The sequence below is a fragment of the Bombus vosnesenskii genome, unplaced genomic scaffold, assembly GCF_011952255.1.
Source record: "Bombus vosnesenskii isolate JDL3184/JDL3185 unplaced genomic scaffold, Bvos_JDL3184-5_v1.1 scf7180000013316, whole genome shotgun sequence".
In the NCBI taxonomy this organism is placed as follows: Eukaryota; Metazoa; Arthropoda; class Insecta; order Hymenoptera; family Apidae; genus Bombus; species Bombus vosnesenskii.
The window spans coordinates 4182245-4209936 of NW_022882962.1; the positions used below are offsets into that span (position 1 = coordinate 4182245).

Below are 27692 nucleotides of genomic sequence, written 5' to 3' on the forward strand. Positions count from 1 at the left end.
CACTGCAACCATCGATCGAGAATGAATTTTATTCAGAGAGATCAGAGATGTCGAATGATATTTAGATCAGGCGTATTTATATTTAGCCTCGTGCCACGCGCACGACTGCGTTCCGGCATAAACATAACATAGCTTATTTACTAATTCAACTGTGATATACATTCTAATTTAAGGAATGAAAAGCAGAATGTTGTAACTAACGGCTCTACGGCAGGCTAACAGGCACCAGACCAAGGGCATTCCTGTTTCCAGTTTTGATACACAAATACACGAGCGTCAGATTTTTCTATTCGCGTCTTTAACCCTATCGATAAACCGTATCTTACTTCGAACTTTAACTACCAAAACGTATTAATAAAAGTTTTAATAATTCAGCCACGATGTAAGAATGAACTTGGAAAGTTGAGCAGATTTCCATAATACACGAGGGGCTCATGGGACTTTCGCAATCAGTGCGCTTCGCGCGGGAGATTTATTGACCGAGAAAGGTGTTCAAATTGTGTCCAACAAACGGTACCCGGGTCTAAAAATACATTTCTAAACCGGAGAATCATTGCGGCGGCCCTGTTCACGAGGAACGCGTGTAGCGGCGGCAACGGTGGTGGGGGATACACAACTCTTTACGCACGGGCGCATGCGTACGGGCGAGAATCACGCGGTGCGCAGGCGCGAACGCTGCGCGGGCCTTGGTGGGGGAACCGCGCACACAGAAACAGGGCGGTGCTTTCATTTATTCATAAATCAACAGCGTCTATTTATAGCCCCGACGGACAAATAGCGATAGTTGTGTGTTAGCGCGCAAGCTCGCTTGCGTGCGGCCGACGTTGTATCCTTGAATGGCGAAACAATCGAATGGAAATTAATGCGACCCGATGAAAAATCAAACGGGCCTCGACACCCGACTCTCACTTTGCACCGTCTCTTCCTTGAGCACGTGGACAACTTTTAGCGCGACTAAACGCGCTGGTTTCCTTCGGTCATGGTCGTACAGTTCTATCTACTCCGGCGTCTACTACTCGTATCAATTCACTTTTTCCTCCAACGTTTTTTTACTTCGTCTACTATTATTACGCTATCAGTTTAGGCTTAATATCGAAATAATTCGCTCTTGCGTTACAAGATCCATCGTCCGAGATTAAAATCATCCAAGGCGGATCTCAAGGACTGAGAATGGGAAATTGCGAGAATAATCTTTGAGCATAGTTTCGCGGAGTCTATATACGTACTTTCTTGCCATTATGTGATCAATAAATAATTTCGTTGCAAACCTCCAAAGAATTTCCTGCCCGAGAAACTCGTTTCAGTTGACTCGAGTTTTGAAATACACGTGCAATATATTGAATAACGTTCGCGAGAACAATCAACGACTCGAGTCTTTAAATAGAAAAACGCGTGGACCGCGTTTGGAAAGTGCTGCATCTCGTTAAAATGTCGCAATGTAAAGAGCAAAACGGAACTCGAGCGATCCACACGGATCGGTTCTCCAGTGGGTGTCGATGGCCGATACGATGTGTACATGCACAACTTTGGCTGCAAGTCTCAAGAAGAGCATATACGTAAGGATGGTGTAGGCTCGTATATATGGGACGGGACATAAGAGGGAGAGAAAGAGGGAGTAAGAGAAAGAGCATCGAGATGGGAAGTTGGCCGGAACGGTGATGCCGGTGGTGGCTGCTGGTGTGTCGATCGGTTGTAGCTGGTTCGTTCAGTCTGTCGCTTGGCAAAGCAATAGCCCAGGCTAAATATAGCCTGACGATAAACATAGGCAGTTAGTGGAGCCACGGTGTGTATAGCGGCGTCGGTATCCTTGGTTATACTCGAATGACGCCGGATACACGAGTCTCTCTCGTAACGCCGTGGGATTTCGGTTCTACCTGACAAGCCATTCAAGAATTCCGACCAGACCGGGGGCATAACAGTGAACGGGCCGGGCAAACACTGTTTCGCTGCCGACGTACAGTGTGTTAAAACGGCCGTCTGACCGCGACAAAGTCACAGGCCATTGTGCAGACTAATATCGTTTATAGCTCTTAACTATCTGATTTACTATATTTATTTTCATCTTTCTACCGCAAAATATAAATACCTATCTTTCTCTACGAAATCAACGACAGGTGAAACTATTCACTGAAAATGTCTCCTTTTACGAAAAGAATCATCGACTTCTAATGTGTATTCTTCCAGACAGTAAGAGATTACTGATCTCTGTATACCTGTTAGCGTATTCAAATAATTTCCTTAGAAATATAGAAATTTAAAAGTAAAATCAAGAATTGGTAAGGAAAAAATCGTCAAAGTTGTCGCTTCTTCGCAGCCGTCTTCGAAAATACTATGCGACGCGGCTTCAAGCACGGTGATGGTAACCGAGCGTGGAAATTGGAAGTCGATGCGGCGTGCCTCGATGTAATTAGCGTTTTCGACTGTCGTGTGTTGGCCAGGCAAAGCCGACGTTAACGCTCAGTATATGGTAATGGGTAATTAATATTGCATGACGCGTGTCCGAGCTGTTGAACTTTCCACGTGGAATTCGTCGCCGCGATTTCGTATCTGCTCTGCTCTGGAATGTGATCCGGGATTAATGTGCATTCGTTTACGGAACGTAGTTTCCTTCTCGTTCTTTTTTCACTTCTTTTTTCTTTGTTGGTATGATACAGTATGGTATAGCAGAGAATGGTGGTTGGTTATTAGTAGAACTAGTTGTATTGTGTGCACTTAAATGTAGTGTATATAGGTGATTGTAATTATAACCCTTTCACGCTCGACGTTGGGTACACGAGACACCGTATCGTAGCAAATTATTAAGTAAACGTATTTCCCCGTTTTCTAGAATAAATAATAAACACGTTCCTTCCGTCGAAAATTCATCGAGAATCTTATATCTTCTAATAATTGACGATAGTCAATAAAGAAAGCAATGTTCACATATCCGAAAAAATATCTTAGATTTTATCTCGATGAAACATTGAAATTAATATTTTCGCGTTCCATGCTGTATACGTATGACAACGAGACGAATGTATTTCTTGTCGATAAAATTGCTTAGAATTTTGGTGCGTTACGTCTTATTTACAAGAACACCAAGGAAAATATATTCCTAGTTTTCAATACAATCGATATAAATAATGGATGAAGCCTAAAAGCTGCACGAAAAACACTTGTTTCCATTTTTATGATTGTCGCGCGGATCGCAGCAAGTTGGACTCGAACGATTTTACGGTTTTCTGTGGACGGTGACGAAAGCCGTCGGAACGAAGAGTATTCTCTCCTTCCTTGATTCGATTCGCGTTTCTCGACAAAGCAATACCCGATCTAAATATAGTCGACCCGATAAACACAGACACTTGGACATATTCTCGCCTGATAACGGATAGTCGCTGTAATACGGTTGCTGTAATATCGTTCACACCGCCGTAATACTACATGATTTACGCTGTTTTCGTGCCGCGATTACCAGTAAATATTGACAGACGCTGATAGGGCTCGTTCAAATCTACACAAAAAGGAGCCATCTTTCAGTCAGCCACGAATACATACACGCACACACGCACGCACACATGCGCGACCGGGCGTCGCACAGATAACAGCATATTTGTGCAAAGTATGTTTTTTCTTAAACAAAGGATTTTCTCCAAACGGAGAACGAAATAAAAGAGAAAGAGGGATTTGTCACGTTTCGAGCCTCGGTCTCCTACCAGATAACAAGTTGTTCGCTGAATCGTCTCGGATCCAGAACAATTATAAACCAGAAATAAACGGACGAGCGAATTCCTGTACGATCACGTAAACGCGCGACACACATGCGACTTAAAAATACATATTTTGCAACAATAAATTGCGTCATGCGACGACAATTCTTTTTTCTATGGAATTCCACGATTGCTTTCAAGGCAATACGATGTCAAAAGAAGAAGAAGAAAAAAAAAGAGAAAGGAGAGGAAAGAAACAAACAAATAAAGGAACACGTGCAGAAAAAAGAAGATGAAGAAATGGTATACGAGACTGTTTCCTGGAACAGTTTTAGCTACAACATTGAACGGATACGCGGGCTGTTTCGCAAATTATCGGTCCTGCTGCACGGAAATTATATTTGGAATCGCGGCATTAGGCTTAACGCGACGATAGAACGAACTTAGCCGACGACAAATTAAGGCGATTGCGACCGAGCCGTCGCAGCTCGTTAAATCGCACGCACTTCGCGTATCGCGGGGAGCCATTTGAAAGCGCCGCTTGTATGCGCCCACTGCTCCGCGCAAGATTTCGCCAAGATCTCCGTGGTACCCGTTAATTCGAACCGTTCTGCCTCGTCCACAACGTAGACCGCCATTCCACGAATACTTTTTCTTTACTTTATCTCATATTTCTCGCTGTTAAATTCGTCTAAAAATATTAAAGGGCTCGGGGCTTGTTCTTTTGTACATAAAAATAGTCGTTTTCAGCGTCGTCGCGATCGTTCAATGGTACCCTTTCTCTGGATCAAGTGGAAGTAAAGGAACGTGCTCTGTCGCGTAAGCAAAACGGGCAAGTGACACAAATCACTCGAAGAAACAACGACACACAATTGCAGAGAAAATGAAAAGCAATGGCGCCGCGGTTATTCGTAAATAGAAATACTTAGTACTAGGAAGTTTGACGATCTCGTTATCGCGACATGATGTACGAGCAGTAAAATTCGACCTTAACGCTAATTCCTTTGTGCATCACGATGGCAACGGCTGGTAGACTTACATAGGAAAATATTTCTCCGACCACGTGCCTCGGAATAATCGTCTCAGGAACTCGACTAGGAATTATCTTCCGCTCGATTCCATTGCATCGTTCGCTCGACGATCTTGAAATATTCTTTATTTTTCCCGGCGTATCAAATATTTCCATAAACAAAAGAGTCTGACCTCGTAGAGGAAAAAAGAAAGAAAAAATAAAAAAAGCGGAGAAAAAAGTAGAAGATACGTCGAACGGCGTTTACAACGTTTTTAGATAAATAGAGCACGATTCGAGGCGCGAACTTTCCACGCGACCAAGATGGCCAAACGTGCTGATCACGTGCTCGAATCTGCGGATAAGCTCTCGCGACACGACGAAGAAATTCGTTTATCTGCGTGCCAGAAGCGAGCCACGAACGACGTCGTGTCGTAAAACGAGGGAAGAACAACGCCGCTCGACCATACATTCTTGTTGACCGAATGAATACGCGTCGGTACGCCGGGCCCATAATTGGTGCCGGCCAATTAAGGGTTAATTGAGTGTATTTTAGTCTGAAACCAGCCGCGTCGTCGTTACTTAAGGCGGCACCCACATTAAACTCGAGTCCGACGCTTGCTTGCTTGCTTGCTTGTTTTCCGTTCGCTCGTTGCCTGCACCAACGGTCGAAATAACGTCCCTCCTTGTCTATATACGAAGACTACTTTGTGCCTTGCACCCCCTCGTTGTCGTGGTGCGACCAACGCGATTATCCGGCCATCGATTTATTCGCTGTACGTTAACCTTTTTATGGGTGTCAACCGAGCGTGTGTGTATATGCGGAAAAAAAGGTGAATGCCGGCTTTACAGCGAGCTGACACGTGCTTGCACCGTGTCGTTAAGCGATTCTTTCTTTCGTTTTTGGTCGATCTTTGTTGCCGGTACCGGCAACGCTCGTTAAAGGTAAATTTCCTGTCGCGAATAGTTGTTTCCGAAGGATAACGCGAAGAAAGGAACGGACTGTACATCACGGCGGAACGAAAAAATCAAAATTACGTAACTATCTCGTAATAGCGAAAAGAAATTGCCTCTACTCTAGCGGACTAAGCATGCGAAAGAGAACTTGTACGAAACGTACATTCGACGCGTTGCAAGGATTTCTACCGAAACAAAGAAACGGTTCAAAACAAACGAATACATCCCACTGAGATTTTTCGTATATGAATATTCTGACTATTCGTCACGTTTCGATTTTAATTCGTTTCGACATTCTTGTCTTTGTTATATCGTTGATTATATACTATCTTTCTCCTTTTTTTTTTTTCGTTTTATATATTACAAATCGATCGATACTGCAGTAAGATGAATATGTAAAACGATGTTCGCAACGTAATAAGCAAATAAATCATTCGATGGACGAATTCTCAGCGCTAATATTAGGCCACGAATTGGTCCAAGCGGTTCTCGCGGCACTTCGTCGTCGGCGGCTAATTCGAACAGCGATCCTTGAACGCTGACAGCGAGTCGCAGCCAAGGTTAAAAAACACGTTAGTCACGTTCGATCGGAGCGTGTGCCGTGAATCACATGGTACACAATCGGGAAAACTAGAATGTCTTAGGTGGGATTCGATATCATCATGGACGACATCCTCCATTATCGGCGACAGTCCTATTACAAGTTATCGCGATTTTCATAAAATATTCGACATACCGATCGATAAACGAACGATTCATGCACCGATAATACGAGTCTACTCCCCCGTTCTTTCTTCCTTCCATCGACCATTTAAATTTCAAAACATTCGACGAGCTGTAGGGGAAAAATAAAGAAGAAAAATTCTAGATCGAAATACGGATTAGAAAATGAACCAGTTTCTGCACGGTTCGATGGGAAAGCGACTCAACTTCGCGAAGGGATTTCTGCGTAAATATTAATTAATCCTGTTGACGCGATATTACGTTACGAGCCCGTTCTCTCTCTCTCTCTCTCTCTCTCTCGCTCTTTCTTCCTGCTGTTCGAGAGCGGACACGAGCCGCCAATGACGGAGCAAACGAGCAACCAGCCAGCCACCGACGTGCCTGCGAAACCAGTATTTTTTTCTTTTTTCTCTTCTCACACTCTATTCGCTCTTTTATTCCCGCCCGCTAAAAATAGAGCCTACTCCAGTAAAAACGACCGCGTTGTGTTTCTCCTCTGGCCGTGATGAATGGATCGTTCCCCGATGCCTTCTCTCTAATTCTGAACACCGCACGGACCATTTCAAACCGCGTGTCCGTAATGCACTTATGCATACTCTGGTTGCAACTCGATCTCCGATCGACTTTAATCCCGCGAGCTTTCGTTCCAATCCACGTTATGTAAAAACCAATTGACCCATTTATCGGAAAACTATGCTCGTTGTCGACCTATTGCCTCCGCCAACGAACGTCCCTTTCAGACGAGAATTTCTTCTTCCCTTCTGTCCAGAATTTCTTTAATTTAAGAACAAAAAGGAATTTAATATTTTAAGAATCAAATTGCAACGACGCTTTTACGGATCGCTCGTATTGGAGAAATTTCCAAAGAATAGGAGAAATGACCGAAAGAACGGAACAGGGTTAACACAGTGAGACATGTTTGAGCTGGATTCTCGGAGAGTGTGCGGGGCACTCTGGTTTCAAGGGGGAATTATCCATTAGTCTTTCTTAAAACCTCGACAGGATACCATGAACTTGACACTGTAAATTAGAGCCAGTCTTCGTTAACAGCAAACTCTGCTTCGTTACAGACGAAAAAACTTCTTCTATATCTTTAGAAGTATCAGTTATCTAACGAGATACAGCGCTATAATTCTAATAGGAGACTGCAGATTTGTCATTCGTTGCTAACAGTTGTACATCTTTTGACCAAACTGTTCGCCTTATTCGCTGTTTTATATTAAACTACGTTTGTTTCTCCACTAAAATAGCATCGAAATGAAAAGATCGAGATAAAAATACTCGTCATGTTCTTCTTCTGCGATCTTCGATTACATCTATTACCACAAATACATAGAACGAGTTGCAAATAAATAATTCTGAATAGAAAATAATCACTTCCGTAAACCACGAATAAATAGCTCGTACATCGTCGAACAGACGATAGATCAAGACAATTATCGACAATCTTTTTAGATTATCGATAGAGGGATATAAAAATAAGTCGCATTCTTTCTGAATATAAAATAATTTCATTGGCCACAAATCATCGTCGAATGTCTGAGCGATGAATACAGCATTATCGATGAATTTCTCAACGTTATATCATCTGCATTAGCGTTGCGTAATAAGCTTGGGCCTTGCGGGCGGCTAATCGAGGCGCGTGCACGTATTTTCTCGATAAAAAGGATAAGAAGATAATCAGTGCATGTATGCGCGTGCATGCACCAGGTTAATTTTACGTAATATCAGGAGGACGTTTATATTCTCGCGGGCCGATCGACGACGGGACTCTCCTCGGCCAGTGGCGCGTCCGGTCGCTCGTAAATTCCTCACGCTATCGCGATATATTTAACTCGGCGATAATGTAGCAAACAAATCGTATCGTTTCGCGCGGAACCGGTATTCTCACGCTCTGTTCAGCTCGTCCGCGTTACTCCCTTGCTAAAGATAGCGTGTATTTAAGCCGTCTGTGTGCTGCACGCCACACGGATTCTGCGATGCACGCTGCTGCACGCTTCGATACAGAAAATCACGCAACAACCGATCGACCATTTGCCACCGATGGATAAACGTACGGGATAAAGTCGACGCGTCTAAGATCGTATTTCGGACCTCGTTATTTGTACTCTACCATCTAATCTTTTGGCAGTAGCAATTAAATAGCAACGATTGACAAACAAAGACCATTGCCCGCGGATATTGTCCCGAGCGGTACGATGCACAAAGTCTGAACCAACGTCGTGTACAGTGTTCAGACTGCGGCGGACGCACGTATGACAGCCGTGGAAGAGTTTGATTTTCCATGTTACCGTTGTTAGTCGAGACGAGGGATAATATCGCATAGCGTGTACGTTTTTAATCATTCACGGGCCAAACTCGGGAAAAAGGGAGAGATCTTGTCTTATCGTTAATCCGTTTCAACTTTTCTATTCTATTTCTGTTCATCGTACGTTCTGAACATCGTCTGTTCGTTATGAAGTTACGGACTTAGAATCTTAAATACACGGTTGTGTGCTACAGGTTTCCCATAAATCTCGAAGGAACAATGGCAAGAATGGCGGCGCGATGCAACATGTACGGCCTAGAGAGGCGTACTCGCAACGAGAAATCGTCGATCATAGTTGGTCGACAAAGCGTTGGCTAAAGATAGCCTGGCGATTACTTCATCGTGGAAATCACGTAACGTCACTCGAAACAGAGATATAATGTGGGTCGGTGTCGAGGAGACGAGGAAATGGCCGAGAACGATTCTAACATAATCGTTCCCTTCTCGCGCCGATGGAACACGATTGGTGCACGCGTATCGCCGCCGCGTTACGACGTTTCTATTAGTTTCTTCTCTTCTGCTTCTACGTCTACTTTTATCTCTTTCCCTTTTCGATTCGCGGATCGAAACCACACGATCAAGTTTTTACCGGTGGCCGCGTGTACGCGACTCGCGCGCTGTATAAATAATGCATACGCGACGCCAAAGAAGTGCACAGTCCGCTATTACCGTACCGATAGCCACCGCAGAAGCGCTATTATTACGTCGTTATTGCACAAGATGAAAGTATCGCAATGCTATTTTACGCCTACGCGTCAGGGGAATCTCGGAAAGGAGCGACGATCCCGAGATTCAGAGGCGGGTAGATCGCCAGACAGCATGGCCAAAATCGTCACCGTGTCCAATTCTTGTTTACGGCACACACGTGTCGCCTATGACACAAGTTCTTACCGTTGTACCAGTGGAGAAATTGCGCCAGTGTGAGTACAGAGTGCTAGCGTAGCAATGGAAAAGAACGGAGGAGGAGTCGAAAGTAGTGACTGGCGGACCAGTTGGCTTTTGTGCGATGAAACGAAACGCGTACCTTAGAAACGCTATAAATTACGATATAGACTCTTTGGGCTATTAGCAAAATCTAGATACCGTTTCAACATACCTCTCGTTCGTGATGACAGATTTTTGGACCGTACTATTAGTTAATTTCAAACGAAACTTTCGATACGTGGGTCTCGAGAAACTCGCATATTCCGGCGCCACATATTGTTCCGTGGCTGAATCGTTGCCAAAATATTATCGTTCTTCGACATTCCCGTCAATACGATGTTTCTCTGATAAAGCGCCGAATGTACATAGTACAACGTGTCTCTAAAAATGTCTCTACGAAGAAGTCTGCAGATAATAAATCAATGGGAACTATACGCGGTATCTTATATCAAACGAGAAGTTAATAATAAACTCGGTCTATCGTCTCATTCTTGGAAGTTAGGAATAGAAACGTGCACACCTATCGGTTCGATAAGGTTTAACGAAGTACCTAATGTAATCTAAACTGAATTTGCCTACCAAAATATCGAATCGCTGAGATAACGAACATTAAGCTAATGCGTCCGAAAGAACTTTCTGTCTTTCGTCTTAATTCCATCGAGTTAAATCGTGTCACTCGATTTCTGGAAGTTACCGATAGAAAAGTGGACGCGTGTCAGTTGGACGTGGTAGGACACCGGTGAGCCGGACCAGGTAAGCGTTCGAGTGCGTGGGGCATCAACAGGCTCGGCTATAAATAGAACGCGAAGGTCAGGGGAATCAGCAGTTTTCATGCAAATACGGCATCGATGGAATAATATTGCTCCTTTCGCGGCGAAGCTCTATCGCGTGGTTCCGGTTACTCGTCGCGGATTTTTATTCCGGCGGCATCGTTACGATTTGATCCGTTTTTATCAAAACCACCTCCCAACCGCATCACCTGCGAATTATTTGGATCAATTGCCTTAGCGCTTGCGCCTGTGGCACGCAGGACCGAGCAAGCAGAAATCTCTTCTTTCGCCACGTGGCGGCTTATTCAATTCGGATACGTAGCGAATTTAACAAAGATGTTTGTTCGGAACCTCAGATAGGAAATTCCCCAACATACGTTTCGTTCGTTTCGACGGTCCTCTTCAAAATATCTTCTAAATCGAGGACTCCCACGATGATATGGAACGACAAAAATTACTCGAATATCGGTTTGCGCCAGAACCACAAGAGTTTCTTCGAACAAAAGATTAAGAACATTACGAAGTGGTTGTACATAATGTTGGAGGATACGTAGTTTATCGCGTGGCTGGAAAAACTGTCGCTTAAGAAACCAAATTTTTCAAAGACTACAAGAATTTGAGCGCATATCTAACATAGATTCGTCTTGTTAGCGATATCCTTTGTATGTGTATATTCGTCGTAAATTTGCAAAAGATAAGAGCGTTAAGGGATTTAGACGTTACTGCGCGATCGTGCGTGCTTACCACCTCGGGCGAGCTCTTGCTTCTAGCACGACGAGACACGTGGAATTTATATCTGTAATTCGTGTTATTTACTTGGTGGCGTCACACGACACTTTATCATCATTGTGAACGCGCCATTTGAATTGGAAATTTCGCGTAAAAGCGAGCCAAAAGCGAGAAGGAGAGAAAGACGCGCGTTATAGGTTACGGCGGGGAGATCGCCGTAGCTATGGACACGGCTCGCTGTACAGTTTCTACGTACGCGGTAATAGGACTTTACGGCGATTTCTTGGCCGCTCAAAGGAACATTGTCACCAACGGCGAACTCTCGGGTTTCAGCCGAGTCTCGCATGCCGAGCGAACGCTTCAAATCGAGTTACGCAAGGTCTGAAAGGGTAATTCGACGTGGAGGCGTTTACGCGGTCCCTCGGGGAATATCGCGCGCGAAATTGCCGGCAATCTTGGCCAGAGATTCTACCACGGTGTCGCGATAACTCGCGCCACTCTCCTTCGTTTCATTCTAGTTTACAATCTCAATGGGTCGATACCGTTCGAATTTCTCGCCAATCTCGCTGAACGATACTTTACGAGCATAGAGGACGTTTGCGAGTGATCACGGTGCTGGTTGATCTAGAACACGATACGAACTATGATGTTTCGCAATTATTAAATTATTTCACGAAACTGTATTCAATCGCGTGAAATCTGCCGAACGATCGTCAAGTATCGGTTAAGCAACGCGGAAGCGAAACTGATCAATCTCGTCGAGCGAAGTCGTACATTCTGATAGTAAAACTAAGAATTTTAGCAATGAAACTAGAACGCTGGAATCAACCAATTTCGTTTCGTAGTATGTAACTTTAACCTCTTCTATCCAGAAACCTTCCAAACTTGGAAATCTTTCGAATATTCGATTTGGAAAGCTTTCGAATATTCCATCTTTCAACACGCGAATCTTTCTAAATTCTAAATTTATCGATTTAGAAATCTTTCAAATTCCCGGTTCTTTCGACTCGGCCAAGCCTTGAATCTTTCGCAAAGCTTCCGTAAGTCTTAAATTTTCTTTTGAAAGTAGTTATACCCGAGCGTGCGTCTAGCCGCAAGATGTATACACGAGAGCGCGTCGTGTCGACAATTTTCCGATCCGCGGAGACGTCATCGACTCGGTGGCCGGTGCAATCAACAGGTGGTTGCACCAACCTCGATGCAGTGACCCGCGTGTGCATGCGTGTGCGTGGTGGAGCAGCGTGCTGACCGAGTCGAGAGGATCGAGCATACGAGAGAGCGAGTCGGCGCGCTTATCGAAAGTTCCCACTGGATCGTGATACCCGCATATACACTCTGGTTACGAGATGTCGAGTCGTGGCATAGGCGGGTTGTTACAGCCTCTGTGGTCCACCTACGGCTATTCGCTTAAATGGTCAGACGTTTGGTTACGGGGTGGTCTACGTTAAGCGGGTTCACCTGCGAAGCTTTCGTTTCGACGAACAGACGTGCAGGACTTTCAACGATTTGTATTTTCCTTCATTGTATCGGTGGTTGGCTATTTTGTATGCAGGAATGCGCTAGGAGAGAGTTCAGAGCTCGGAGGATTCTTGAATTATTCGCGTGTGGATTGGTTTCTGTGCTTAGCTAGGCGGGAAACGCAACTATGCGGGCTATGATCTTTAAAATTCCAGCTGCAGCCTCGGGAATGTTGAGATCGATAGGTTGAACGAGCGATGAGGCGTTGATAAGTCGGCCGGCTTTGACACGGACACGTGGTATTTCGCTTTGGTGATACGTGAATAGGGGAAAAGTGGATAATGGATTGATTAGTCCGTCCATGTACCTTTAACCGATAGATCGAATAGCAAGAATGCCGGTTTCCAATTGCGTTCTTGAACCTTGGCGATCCCCTTTGGTGTCGTTCGTTTCTCACTTCCCATCGACTATCGCGCTTCCGCCAATTCTATTCCAACGCTCGTTTATTTAAATATATTTAAAATTCGTTTAATTATTTTTCAATCCTTGAGAATACAAGACAGAATGGTATTTTCGTCGAAGGATAATCGTCGAATTGCAGACAACTGTTACGTCAACGTTCGAAAAACGATTATTATTACTTACTATTCGTGACAACCTAACGAACTGTCGAAAATTAAGAAATAAAGAAAAATAGACTTGCAGTATGCTGTACGATCTAAAGAAATACAGACAAAAGTTCATGGCTCGGAATTAAAAATCAAGAAAAACGATCGCAATTCCAGCCAACGTTCATTTATAAACTATAAATAACGTTTTTATCCGCCATGAGACGTTACGTTCCATCTGCGAAGAGGTCGCGGGCAAAGTCGGAGAAAGAAACAGAAGAAAAAGAAGGTGAGAGATCTGGCGAGTCATATGTCGCAGAAGCTTGCAGTTTTCAAGAGGGCGACGATCACAAAGCGACGCGTGGGAGCGGCACGTTTTTCGCGCTGGTCGGCTCCAGAAATAGCCGCGCGACGCGGCGGATACTTCGCCGCCAGGCAGAAAATAAGCCAACGGAAGTTCGTACACGCGAGCGCCGGTAAACATCCGGCGGAAGGAAAACGCGCGAGCCTCGTCGAAATTGAACGAGGTGCGTGCGAGCGAGAGACGAGGTCCTCTGGTCTCGCGGCTGATTCCATTCGGCTCGCTAACGAGTGAAACTAGGTGAAAGTAACGAGAACCCGTGCTTCTCTTTATGTTCGTACGCGGTTCGTCCCTCGCGCTGGACGCGAGACAAGGGCCGATCTACGCTCGAATCGACGAACGAAAGGAGTACGATAATTCGTGATCCTTCGGTTCCTTTCCAACGATTCAATTCGTATTATAAAGGAAATTTTACGTGTCATCGGTATTAATAAATTTTGATTGTTGGATTCTTTTGCGCGATTCAACTAATGCAATTTGTAAATTAGTCGATTATCTCCTTAAATGTAAAATCATGGAGGAGAAATTTATAACCTATAAATTGTCATTTGTCGATTCATTGGTATTATTAGTTGGTAAATTATTGTGTAAGAGGGCTATTACGTAAATATGTAAAATAAACGAATTCATATTCAGCGGAGAAGAGAGATTTTCTAGAAATATACCTCCCTTGATAATCGATCAGATAAGGTCACGTCCTGTGGCCATTTATCCAGCCACTACCGCACAAAGAATACCGTACTCGCCATCAGCAAGCCAACTTCCTTCGATCCCTTTCCTCGTTCGGCAAAACGGGCGCGACCGTTCTCACGTGGCCGTTTCATTTTCTTACGACCTCCGATTAACATAAATTAGTCTGGAGGTCTTTTTACGTTCCCGTACCACTTTCTCATATTCGAATCGGTACAATGATGCGAGAGAGTCCTCGAACGCGTCCTTACAGCTTCTATCGAGAAAACGCTCTTCGGCTTTTCTCGCTTTAAACAGTTTAAACGGTTGAAAACGCGTGTAAAGCAATACTCGGAACTGCTAGTTCATAGGGATACTCTCGGAGCTTTGTTATTGCTACAGCGTCACGTTACCAGTGACTAAAAGTGGCTGAATTCACAATAAAAACAGCGTCGATATTACTGTGGCGGCACTCGACAGCAAAATACCACCGGACGACACCAACTAGTGTCGGACCACAGCAGCGCAATGGTTAGCGTCTTAGGTTACGAACGTTTTGGCACCCGGGTTCAAATCCCGGCGACCGTAGTCCGATTTTTCTTTCCAACGGCATTTAAAATGAGAAGAGAAGCGCGGTACACTCGCAGCAGAACATATCTCTGCCCAACGGAGTGTAGCACTATCACGACGACTATAACACATATACACCTCATTACTATTATAATAGTTGGTAAGATCTCTCAATGCGAAATGATAATATCTCGGAAAAGATTCTATCGTTTCATCCGTGCGAATTAATCGTTAACAACGAACCGTGTAATTTAGCTGACTTTTAAAATAGATGTGAGCGCAAAATATTCGATGTAACATCCTATTTCCTTCGCTTTTGTATCGTTAATAGCTTATGGTTAATAAATTAACGCTATAAAAGTCTCGTTCAGGAAAAATATGGATTAACCTGTCTTGATGTCTGGATGTAACGATGAATACCATCGAACTCCTGCAAGATGCTATACCAAGTCTTCAAGTAGGAAAACTATTCCTACGATTCAGTTCGTCGATGATGTAGCACGATCGTTGCTTTGTCTATTCCTATCGTCCAAAACCGTCCATTCCTTTCGTAACAATTACATTTTTCTTTGTCTCCGCCGTGGCTGTCCTGTAGCTCTTTAATTCCTCTCGAAGCGTCGCGTAATCGAGTCGCGTGAGTTAAATTTAAATTTGCGAGAAGAGAACCGTACATCGTGACACGATCACGACGTATCTTGAGATTCTGAAAATTTTCCATTAAACACTCCTGCCTTGGATTGCGTGTTAATAACAGTACATCGTCGGATTGACTTTTCCGTGAATTATTCAGCTCCATTCGCGCAGGAGACATCGGGGACACTTTCACGAAAATTCACCAGCTACTTGAAGATTCGGTAATTTCTTTTTCAGTTCGTAAACATATTGTAACTGGAAGACAAGGCACGGTACAAAAATTTCGTTTTGGAGTCGAAAAACTACGGAGCATCGACGGAGAGGATTTTTTTTGTTTCTGCCAATGGTGAACGGTGTTTTAATCGAGAAGGGGATCGGAATATTACCCAAAAGGTGGGACACCAGAAATGACCCGTCGAATTCGTTCCAATGTGCTACTTTTCGACTGGCGAATTCCATGGAAACGACTGGTCTGAGGACGATTCCAGACGATTAACGAGGCGTACAAGCAGACGGGTTAACCGATCAGCCGGTTAAAAATAGACGCGGATCCGTGACATGTGTTTTTATAAATTGCTACTGGCGGACGCACCGCACATTTTCAAGCACTCGTTTCCTGATCGTTTCTTCCATGAATGATCGTCGGTGGCGAATTTTTCGATGGGTCCGGATGTTAAAAGAGTACAACATGGTGACATAATGGCGCTACCGCGACGCCGCTGTAATCTAACTTCTCTTCTATCTTTTCAAATCGATTATTTATGTGGCGACCAACGTATCTGTCACCGTGGTACGCTCTACGAAATAAATCTGTAATATTTATTATATTTCTTTTTTTGGGTCTTAAAGAAGACAGAAAGATACGATATCTGGTAGAAGATATTTGAAACGTCTAGTTAGTTAGTCTACGATCGAGTTGCGTAATAAATTCCCCTACCTCGTCGTAGAACTTTGATCGTGGTTCGACAAGTCTGTGTAGAAAAGGCGAATCGAAAAAAGAGAAGATCAAAAGAAGAATTCAAGTGGCATCGCACGAGCAGCTGATACGATGGCCAGGCTGGTTCTCAACGATGTCAACAACATCGTTAAACAGCTGGACTCGTAACATCAAGGCAAATAGGCACCAAACGATTACAAGATCCTCCTTAGATCCACGTGCATGGAAATTCCGTATCCATAATTAGCATAAGAAACCAGAAGAATAAGTAACACTATCGACGAAAGACAACAAATATACAGACTCGTTATGTTTCTCTCTTACGTTTCTCGTTACGGTTCTCATATATTTGGCATTGATAGTTGACGCTCGTGATGCGCCGGTGCACATTGGACGACGCAGTGTTAAATTCCAGAAAAAAAGTGTACTACTTAGAGTTTTATAACGCAAGCCTATCGGTCATTCGTCATCCGCCACCAAGTATTTTAACTGGGATCAGAGGTCTAATCTTACGACTGTTGGAGCCTAGAATAGCTCAGAGTCAAGATGATTTAAGTCGATCGTGAGCTCGTGCTCGGTCAAAAACCGCGAACGAGACTATGATGGAGGTGATTCGAAGTAGGAAGACACGAAGGCTTCGATCGGGGGCACCGAATCGAATGCACGCGCTTTGTGTCCACCCCGATCGGGTATAACCGGTTCGATTCGGTTTGCCTGGTGATCGATGCGTTTCTAGATCCTGTTCAGGCGACTGCGTTACGAGCCTCGGACCTAGGTTAATCTATGGTTTAAGATATCTCGGGCTCCAGATAACTCGGACCTAAGATAGCTTCGATAGCCATAGTTCAAGGCTCAAGCTAGGACTAACGTGGCTCGATCTTAAGTACCACGGAGTTACAAAAGACCCGTTCGAAACTATGAAGCGAAACGATGATAGAATTCCCATTAGACCTTAATAGGCAGGATGTAACTCGAAGCCAGATGCAGCTGCTCTCTAAATCTAATTCCATCTAATTTCCGTACTTTCCTCCTTCGAATTTTAAATCAAGACAAATGATCGAATACTAAGGATATCTTTCTTTTTGTTTTTTTTTTTTTTTTTTGGTACATGGGAATCGATCTGCTGTTTTTTATTTCATATTGCGAGTTATCTCGGAATTTATATCAAAACGCGGAGAAAAGTGACTTCCAGTCTTTGCAGTTCTCTCAGTTTCACTCCCGAGCTATCTGAAGCAAGGACGATAACGAAAAATCAGAGTAAGATAGTTCATCAGGCCGGATTACATATGGTAAAATTACCACTATCTTTACGTCTTTACCGCCGACAGTACTCGGTTAGAAAAAGCTTTCGGTAAGTTTCGACGCGAGAGCGATCTTATATACTGTAAAACGAAAAACAGGATGAAGAAGCATGGCGGAGGGTCCAAGAGGAAGGCAGGATGCTAATTTTTCAGGCGGTCGATCGAAGCCCCGAAGCGCAGGCTGGCATCGCGTGTTCCTAACGTCGCACGGACGAAAGCTTCGAAACGCACACAGCTGCGCGCGGAAGCAACCCGTAATTATATTGTCACGCCGCGGGTGTTCAATTTGTCGGCGGACATCCGCCTCCCCCGCGTCTTCGTTAACCACCACTACCTCTTCGACAACTTCGACGCTACCTTCCTCCTCGTCACCTTACAACCCCGCACTCTACTCTTTTACCGCGTTCTCACGCCTTTGAACGAAGAAACCTTTTAGACCTACACCCGCGATCAGGAAAAGATCGACTAACGTGACATCAAAAGGATTCTTAGGTAGTTTTAGGGCGACTGCTGCTATTCTTCGAATCGTTGAGTTATTTTAGTATCGGCGGAATATTTGACAGGTAGATGAGAAAATAATGAATGAAATTTTTGGAGTGAGAAAGGAACTAAGAACGAAGTATAGATGCGTTTATAAGAGGGATGCAATTCTCGAGGATCATAGATGTGGTTGAAACTTAGTCGAACACTGCTAGATTTCCTTCTTTTTTTCTACAAAAATCATGTGTGTGTATGAGTGTGTCCGATTTTGTTACATCGATTTCCGAAACTTCTTATCTTAATGAATATTCTAATATTTTTGCGAATCATACTGTATATCGTTTAAAAAAATGGTTGAATTTTCTTTTACTTGTTTCTTTCGGTAACAGTTGAAAAGTTGGGATCATACGTACAGGAAATTCGTAGTTTTCCAACAATGTATGAAATGACGTATAAAAAGATTAAAACGTTGAAATTAGAACGTTAGAAAATTAATATAACAAAATTGGACACGTTGGATGTTACGATCTGACGTAATACTTAAATATTTTTCAAGATAAGTATCGATTTGTTCGAGTACATCTATGTAGGATATATAAAAAAAAAGCTGAGCTATCGAAACGTCTGCTGTCTAGACTAAGCGTGGAATTAACGAACCGTCGAACGAAAATCCAGTTTCGTTGAGACAGTTTGCAGAGTAAGCGTTGTCTTAAATAGCGTTAGAAGTACTTACATAACTAATCATGGGTATGTTGCGGGACTGAGCGACTATGGCTTCAACGTAGCACGAGCCTTCTGGTCCAAAGAAGGCTGCAACCCCGTCGCAGATCATATCGATCATTGCCTTGGTGGCTTCCACGGTTTCTCCCCTCGTGTCGCTCCATCGCATCACCAGCTTTACGTTTGGCAACATGTTCGGATCATTGTTGATCTGAAACGAACATCGAGCGAAGAGATTCTATTAAATCGGCGATTATGTCATGTCGAAGATCGCGAGGCAAAAATATAAGTCACATTTTTCGAAGATTATTTCACAACTTTTTAATTCAATCGATGGAACACACAAATTTATAACTGATCTAAAATAAGAATCCAACAAGGAATTTCATTTAATTGTAAACCCGTTTTTATCGGATTACCACATCAAACGTCAAACTCCAACGATGGAATATGCAAATTTATGGTTGTTTCGCGTAATCATCATAAGCGTTATGCAACACGTATTACAAGGCCTGCCATCTTTCGTCATACGATATTGAATTACAATAATTGAACGATGTCACGGGAGAGCGGCCGGCGGTCGTTGTGAACCGTAGGTTAGCATACTTAGATGACTTAATTGTTTCCAGTAATGCCCTCGGTCGGCTGGTTTAATGGAACTAATTGTGTTACCATAACTGCTGTCATGAATATTCACTCTCGTCCCAACGACGACGAACGCTGTGGTCGCGACGTATAAATCACGGGACCAGTATCGAATGATATACAATAACATATCGATCGTACGGTAACCGATTGACAATTGCAACGATATTTCGTACGCGCTTGGCATATCCGTTAAATTTGATCGTTCGCTGGCTAATAACATCGGGCGAAATAGAAACGAAATAAATTCATTTCTTTCGGTAGATTCTTTGATCCTGACGAACCGTTTCTAGATATTTCTATTTTTATTATTTATATTCTTTATTTTATATTTTTATGTATTAATAAATATAGGATAAATACCGATAAATATACAAAACGCAATAATTTCTCGTATACGGTGCCACCGTGGCATCGGAATATTAATAAAAGTTAGTGTATTATACGTAGTGGTATTAGCGAGAGGAAAGAGTTACGATAATGGTCACGATATTTCAGCTTATTGTTAGTTATAGTGTTCCATAATACGCGCACGAATCGATTTTCCTCGGCTCTCGACTTTCGATGGTATTCCTTTCGCGTCGGAATAAATTTCTGCCCGGCAGGAACGTCGATTAAAGTTCAATTCGTAATGTTACTCGCGCGATGTGTCCCGGTTCTTCGCGAGCATTCCTTCGACACTCTCACGCTGTATCCGGCTCGCGTTTGTACACAGCACGAAGCGGCGTGTGCGCTACCTTATTATGCAAATCTCGATGCAAACAAACAATACTTTTCCAGGTAGTTGGTACTGGTATAATCTCGTCGATTCAAAACAACCAATAAATTCTTTTATGATTTCTGTTTAAGTGTCTGTTCTTCGTAGAAGATAGTGTCAGTACACAATATTATATTGGTATAGTATGTGACGACTATGGGGGAAAAAACGCGACAAGTCGCATTTCCTATTATTCACGGGAGAACAGTTTCGAGATTACGTATACCGTCGATCGATCGCATATTGAAAGATCGAATCTGATATTACATATTCGCGCGATCGTGTTACGGCGAATGATTTTCCGTAACGAGAAATCTGTTTTTCGAGAATATCGAATATCGACCGTGCACTTGTGTAATAAAATCGAGAAATTGATAAAAAATGCTCAAGTTGATCGCTCTAGGTTCTGAAAGATCACGATAGAACATATTGTTCGAGCATATCGCTGGCGAATGAAACCCTTCACAACGATGAAAAATACGAAGGTTTTCGTTCTAAGGAAGAATTTTAGCAGAAAAGAAGACACCGATCGATTTCTTTGAAATTCTAAAAGAATCCAATTACCCACGCGTTGGTTTCTCAATTCTTGAATTTTTTCAAATTCCGCGTAGACTACGACTGGTTGGGAAAGTAACCGTAGCCTGTGACGACAACGGTGCAATAATCGCGGTAGCAGCTTTGTCGACACTTCCAGATCGGATGAATCGCGTGGAGGAGTACCGGGAGTCGATGGCTTAATTATACTCACGCATCTCGCGGCATTGTTCTCAGAACAAGTTACGAGACGTAATCAATTACATACACGCACACATCGTGCGGTTACGCAACGAAAGCGATCAAGAGCGTGGTACCGATGAAATCAGAAAAACCACGATGATTCCTTTACGCGCGAAGCCGACGAATTTTTGCGTAGCTTCGCTTCAGACCAGAGAGGAACCGTTAAAGCGGTTTCGAAGGCGCTATAAAAAATCATTGCTCTTCCCGTTGCATGGTTCGCATTCCTGGCTTTGCACCTGCCCCAACAACCGCCGAATTCGTCCGTAGGAATGCGTATAATAATAAGCGACTGCTTTTCTTTCTCCTTTATTTCTGCAGTTTTTCTTTCTTTTTTTCTTTTTTCATGACTGCAGGTGAAAGTTGAAATCTGTCGCCATAATCGGAATCGAGGACTACAGGGTTAATAATACGACAAGTTAAATTTCTTTGTTATTTTTTACAGGAGAGCGATTTTTAAATTACGCGCGTTGTCGATTATTCTCGTGTTGGCAGAATTAATTTCGTATCTGATTTTCTAGCTAAACACATATTTTTGTCGTATTCTTTAAAACTTTCAAATGGCTTTCAATTTACAGGCATAGAGTTACTGTATATTTATAAGACCAGAAAATTGGCGGTCGACAAGAGGCAACATTTATATCAATCCCATTAAAAGGCGTAAGGTCGAAGGTCTGACTTCTCTGAAGAGCTGTCTGAGTGTGAAACAATGTTCACAGGCAGTGTACACTTGCGTTGTTGCCACTGGCAGGGTTTCACCAATCAGCTTATTTTCGAGCAATTGAAGGGCGTCCGGTCGTGGAAGGCTGTGCACGACCGAGTGCCAACCTTCAGGGTCGATGAGAACGACTTTGCCATACGTCGTGTCCATCCAGAAGAAAAAAGAAAAGAAGAAAAAGAATGGCGACGGAAGCCTAATGACGCATGTTTCACGCAGTTGCAAATATCCGATTAATAATTTTTCGTTTATACCGCGTCGATGATTTTTTTCATTTTTTGTTCAGTAGAATAGAAATTCACGTCCGCGTAAGTACGTTCAGTTCGCGAGTGTTCATTTAATCGGACGCTAACTACAATCTCGTTTCGATAAACGGATGTGAAATAAAAGAAATTAGATCCGGAAAGATCGAAAGAAGCTATTGGACGCGAGATAAATTCTTCGACGAGTGAAATCGTTTCGGATGAATCACGAGCGTATGCAGCAGCTGCCACGAGCGATCACCTTAATCGCAAAAAGCCTCGGCAATATAATCGAATCGCTAACGAGAGACCGGTCGAATTCGAAGTGATCTCGTTCCCTATTTACAGATATCGCCCGCCGTGAAACTAGTTTACATCGTGGGAGTGCGTCATAGCGAATTCCAGCATTTTTTTTTTCCTCTCTCCTCCGCCGAGTATCGCCAGCAGCGAGGTAAAATGCACCTGCGTACACCATTGAAACGAGCGGACAGGTAAGCGTTAAGCTCGATTCACGTGCGCTGACTTTCCTTCTTCGACGTCCACGGAGATACGAAAACGACTATGTACGTATGTTAATCGAAGGCCCCGATTCAGATCGATGGAAACGATCCTCTTACTTTTCTGGATACTCGTCGAATAAGAACTACCGTAGCTTCTTTACGTTTAAGTAATAATCGAATGTATTAAGGTTAGGAGAAGCGCGAACGACGAGACGGTGCGATGTAATACTCTTGTAACCGTCGATTTCAAGAATATTAAGATCCGAAACCAGGTCATGAATTACCAACCAACGACCCAATAACGTCGTGATATTTTTATTCGTTATTCAACCAGTACCTCGAAAGACTTCAAAATACTTGACGTAATTATCAGTATCGAGTAACTTAATTACTCGACCAACGTCTCTTTAACTTCGCCGCGGCATCTCTGCTTCTTGCTCGCGTTTCCGTACCTTCGGATATTCTCTTCCCAAATTTTGAAATATTTTACTCGCGCGAAGAGCGCGATACGCGAGAACTATTGAAACGTAAGTACGATGGCTGACGAAACTATTCCAACATTTGACTCGTAATTAAAATTCTGAGTCATACGGAGGAAAACGTTAGGGTTAACTATCTGGATCAACGCGGTTCTCGACCATCGGCGATCTCGCCGATTCGAATATATTAGAAGCGAGCGTGACCACGTCGCGATACCCAATCGTGGAAAAACTTTCACCGTGGCGCGGCTAAAAATACGGCCGGCATTATTCCGTCGTTATGAGGCGGTCGCTGGAAGCCGATACGAAATAAAAATGTCGTGCAACGGACCACGCACAGAAATAACCGCGATATCCTCACTCGCGCGACTTTCCTCTTTCGATATAAAAATACGCGAGTATTTCCAACTACGCAGTCGAATATCCGCGTGTGTGAGCTAAGCTTTATGTTCAAAGCAACGAGCATAGAGGCCGACATTGCGATCGCGATGCTTACTCTTGCGTAGCGTGTCCAAGTACATAAATAAACGCGCGCAAAGCTCGTTTCCTGCACCTTTCGACGTGCGTCTACCACACCGCTCGTTACTCGTTTCGTGCTCGCCTATTCCTTTCGATCGACGACCGATCGAACGTTTCAAGTATTTCGAATTCTGGCGAGGTTTCGTTGGAATACGTCCACAGCGTGATTCATTAAGCATAAATATATATATATATATATATATATATATATATATATATATATATATACTACGTCTCGTAACTGTGGCATTGTATTATTCTACTTGTAGAATTCGCAACAAGATTTAGCAAACATTCCAAGATATCGTATCTTTAACTAAAAGCTACTCTTCATCGAAATATAACTTTCCAGTAATTTGAATAAACAAACTAATGGACTATGTTCGAAAGTGTTTTAAATTTGTAGTCGATTAATATTCGTAGCGAATAAAGTTTTGCGCTTGTGAGTATGGTATCTTCTTTCCTTTCTCGATAAATACGATTGAAACGCGGCAACTAAATTTTTATTGTTGCAAACGATTCGATCGTTAGTCTATAAACGGTTGATAAATGCAACATGTAAATCCACTCGTTGAATTTCATACACGGAAGCATGGAAAAAAGTTTCGATTCTGGAAACCACGCGGTGGTAGGTTTAAACGGCGCGACTTACGTGGCGGAAAGGGGGAGAAGGCGCGAGAAAGAAGCTTCTCGTACGTTCGGTTCCCGATGGCCACGGTGAGATACCAGTATCCCCGAATAATTATCAGCGTAACCGCAATCCATCTTTGACGTAACTTGTTATTTCCACGAGTAGAACCGGATACATGGACCGTGATACGATCGGCCGGTTATTTCGACGATTCCCAGGGGTTTCTCAGCCCCTGGACCCCTTCTACGCGTTTACGGTTGCAGGTTGCAGAGGAGCGCGCGTCGGCTGGTCCCGAAGTAAGTAAAAAGGCAGAGAACGAACGAACGAACCTTCTTCGGTACCAGAAGAGGAGGAAGAAGAAGAAGAAGAAGAAGAAGAAGCAGAAGCAGAAGCAAAAGTGGAAGAAGGTACACGCGAAAGATGAGAAAGCGGAGAAAGAAAAGAAAAAAAAAAGAGGAAGAAGGGGGAGGTAAAAGGGGGTGAAGGAGGAAGAAGGTAGACACAGGGGAGGAGGGAGATCGAGGGAGGAGAGAAGGTTTCTCGATCGCGAGCGAATTCTTCTCACGGTTGCGAGAGCGCGCAGTTTCGTCGGCGGACGCGTGGGCGGACCGGCGAATAATGCCGGTCTTGTATTTTTAAACTCTCGCACGAATCGGCATCTCCGGGGAGAGAGATGCCGGGTCACTCTGCACGTTGCACACAGCTCCCGCTGCAGCCGGAGAGCGCACCTTTCTCTTTTTCTTTTTTCTTATTCGAGAGAAGAGAGGTTCGCCGCGCGGCGAAAACGATCTCACGGTCCTTGGTGAGCGCGAGCGCACTCGCGACCGCGCACGCCGATCCTCTCCAATGAATTATCGAGCCTTCCAGACCGTGGAACGCCGCACTGCGCGCTCCTGCCTGCCGCTGACCGCCCGCAGGAAAAAACCTCGAGACAGGGGTCCCGCGATATTGGCCCGACCTTACTTTTCGGCCGGTTCAGGATTCGCCGCGCGCCGTGGCCCCTGTACGTGGGAACTGCGTCCGGATCCACCGGCTACCGTAATTACAACCCACCGGCCGTATTCAACCTGCAACCGATTTCCACGTGTACCGTGACACACGCGAGAACACGTGGAAACTAACGAGCCACGAGTTGGACTAAATCGAGCGAGAAAAAAGCCGACCGTTCGGTGAAACGTCTTCTTGCGCCTTAGCGTGGAAACGAGGTTCTGCTTCGTTGAACCGTTGCGTGTTTCATTGACCATGCTGTGCTATCTTGATCGGGTTCGTGAACACGTATTAACGAGATGCGCGAAGGTTATATTTAGGATCGTGCGGAATGCGTGTTTAGATAAACGTTTGCATGGTCGTATCTTGATGCTTGAGATTGGCTATAAGTTATAGCCTAATGCTTTCCATTTCCAGAGAAATAGCGGTCGCTGGATAAAGTTACGAGTATTTGGTAGCCACAGAGTGGAAAAATGAAAATCGCGGCAGAATATTGAAAACATCGATGGTCTTTACCAATATGCTGAATATTTATACATTCGCTGCTGTTAAAATACGACTACCTAGCCGTCAAGTCGCGTTCCTTCTTTCGTGAGAGATATACTTGTTCCGTGCAACAACGTTTACTTCAATGGCCTGTCCGTTGCTTTCTTCGTTTCTTCAAGTTATTTCGTTGAGATTCTTAAAACGTCGGTACACAGTACACACGTAAATAGGAAGAACAATCGTTTCCCGAACTTCGGATCGTACGAATACGTTCGAAACGAGTATCCCAAGCGCATCTCGTGTCGTACAGGGTATAGGAAATAAAGATTCCGCAGTAACGCAAGAATTAAAAAAGAAAACTCACCTCGTCAAGGGCCATGGAGAAGGCGCCGGAAATGGCAAGACCCTGACGATCTTTCAGACCGCCTTTGATGGCTGTGAGGTATCCAATGGTAAGATTTTGTTGTTTTCTCGGTTGTATAGACCTGGTGGAAGTTGATTTGGGATACGTATGCCTGGAGAACGCCTGCTGCCACTCGGCCCCGGGTAACCCTGGCGGCTCGGCCAGGCCCAGGACCAGAGGGCTGCCGGCCAGCAGCAGCAGCAACACCACCAGGGCCCGTGAGCTGTTCCCGTATGAACGTGGCTGCAGCGGTTGCGGCTGATCTAGCCGGTGCCGTCGATTGCGTTCCTGAGGGACTTCCTGGCGACGGGGAGGCCTGCGGCGGCTCGGCTGTACTGGCGGGCCGGGGCGCATGGCCGCCGCCGCCACCGGTCAGCACCGCCTCCCTCCCGCTCACCTACAACCACAATTTGTCATTTTCACGTTATATTTACTTTCTTCGTATGGTATTATATAAACTGAAATATATTCGGCGTATCTACGCTCTTTTGGGATTCGATCGTGCTATCGGTACGTTAGAACACGGTTGGCCTGATTAAATTTTAATGCCGTAACTACGAAAGTTTCTGGCGAAGAAACAAACCAGTTGACAGGTTAAATGGTAACTTTCAACGTTTCTGTGTTCTTATCTTGCAGATCGTTCGATATTTTACGATACGGCGATAAAAAGCGAAGGGTACAATTTAGCTAAAAATATGTCTCCTCTCTTCGAATTGGAATTTTACGAAAAAGCTACACGAACACGAAGATCGTCAAGGTCGTGGTAGAACTCGAATACGTTCCTCTTTTAGCAATACCAAATTGCACGTACTTTCTACGAGCACACTGCTGTATTAGCACACTGGTGTGAAATGTGACAGGATAGGCTTCACACACGGATTACTTGTACATTTATTGTAACGGATAAATAAAAATCTCGATTAGTTGAATCATCGAACAAGAAAATATATGTACGATGGAGAAAAAATACTCCATCTACACGTTCTATCTTTATCATCTTACTTCTCGATGAACAAATACACGTTGTAAACACGCGATCGGTGAATTGTGCAGCACTCGTGTATTTTTAGCTTATCTTCATAGTATTTTGAAAAATTAACCTAAGCCGCGCAATTAGATACAAGTGCTCGACTTAGAAGTGTCATTTCGACGCTATCTTCCTGACTGAACTGCCACTTATCATCGGTCGCCACTTTATTCGTCTGAGTCATTGCGTGTGCCATCTGCGCGAGGCTAATAATAACTGATATCCCTAAAACGATAGAAACGTTCCTTGATTCCAACGCGTTCACGCCTTCCAATTCGCTCCGATCCTCGTCATATTCCGCCACCGATCGTAGAATTTTCCCAATCGATCGCGAGATCAATCGCTATTAATACCGTTTGTCTTCCTTCGATAACCTCGCTCTTAAATTCTTTGCTAAAAATGAGTCACATCTAACATCAAAGTGTCTGCTGTTTTGCGCATTAAGTTATTATGTCGGAGATCGGATATCAATGATCTCCCGGAAATCTTACGTCAGAAACGCGCAGCACTGCGACTAAAACGTGGCAATTTGCGGTTGACGAAGAGCATCCATGAATGATTCCGCTTTATCGTCAAACGCATCGATCCAACTCATTCGCAATGGTCATACGTCAGCGAACAAGATCTCTGGGCACGCGGAATCGCGTCTGTCCTATTGTTTCACGGGTGTATTCCGAGAGA

At 44.0% G+C, this 27692-nt stretch overlaps 1 protein-coding gene across 5 annotated transcripts in view; it reads right to left on the reverse strand.

Moving 5' to 3' along the window:
• LOC117235535 (receptor-type guanylate cyclase Gyc76C-like) overlaps nt 1-27692 on the reverse strand; it is a 100565-nt gene that overhangs the window by 16428 nt on the left and 56445 nt on the right. For 4 of the 5 annotated variants that reach the window (XM_033497667.1, XM_033497665.1, XM_033497668.1 and 1 more), the window contains 2 exons: nt 25946-26381; nt 18857-19054 (listed from right to left, as the gene is read on the reverse strand). In XM_033497667.1, the coding sequence (XP_033353558.1) occupies nt 18857-19054; nt 25946-26338 (591 nt within the window). In that variant the 5' untranslated portion in view covers nt 26339-26381. Of the gene's footprint in view, nt 1-18856; nt 19055-25945; nt 26382-27692 lie in introns of those variants that run through there. The other variant, XR_004493689.1, reaches the window with a different exon arrangement.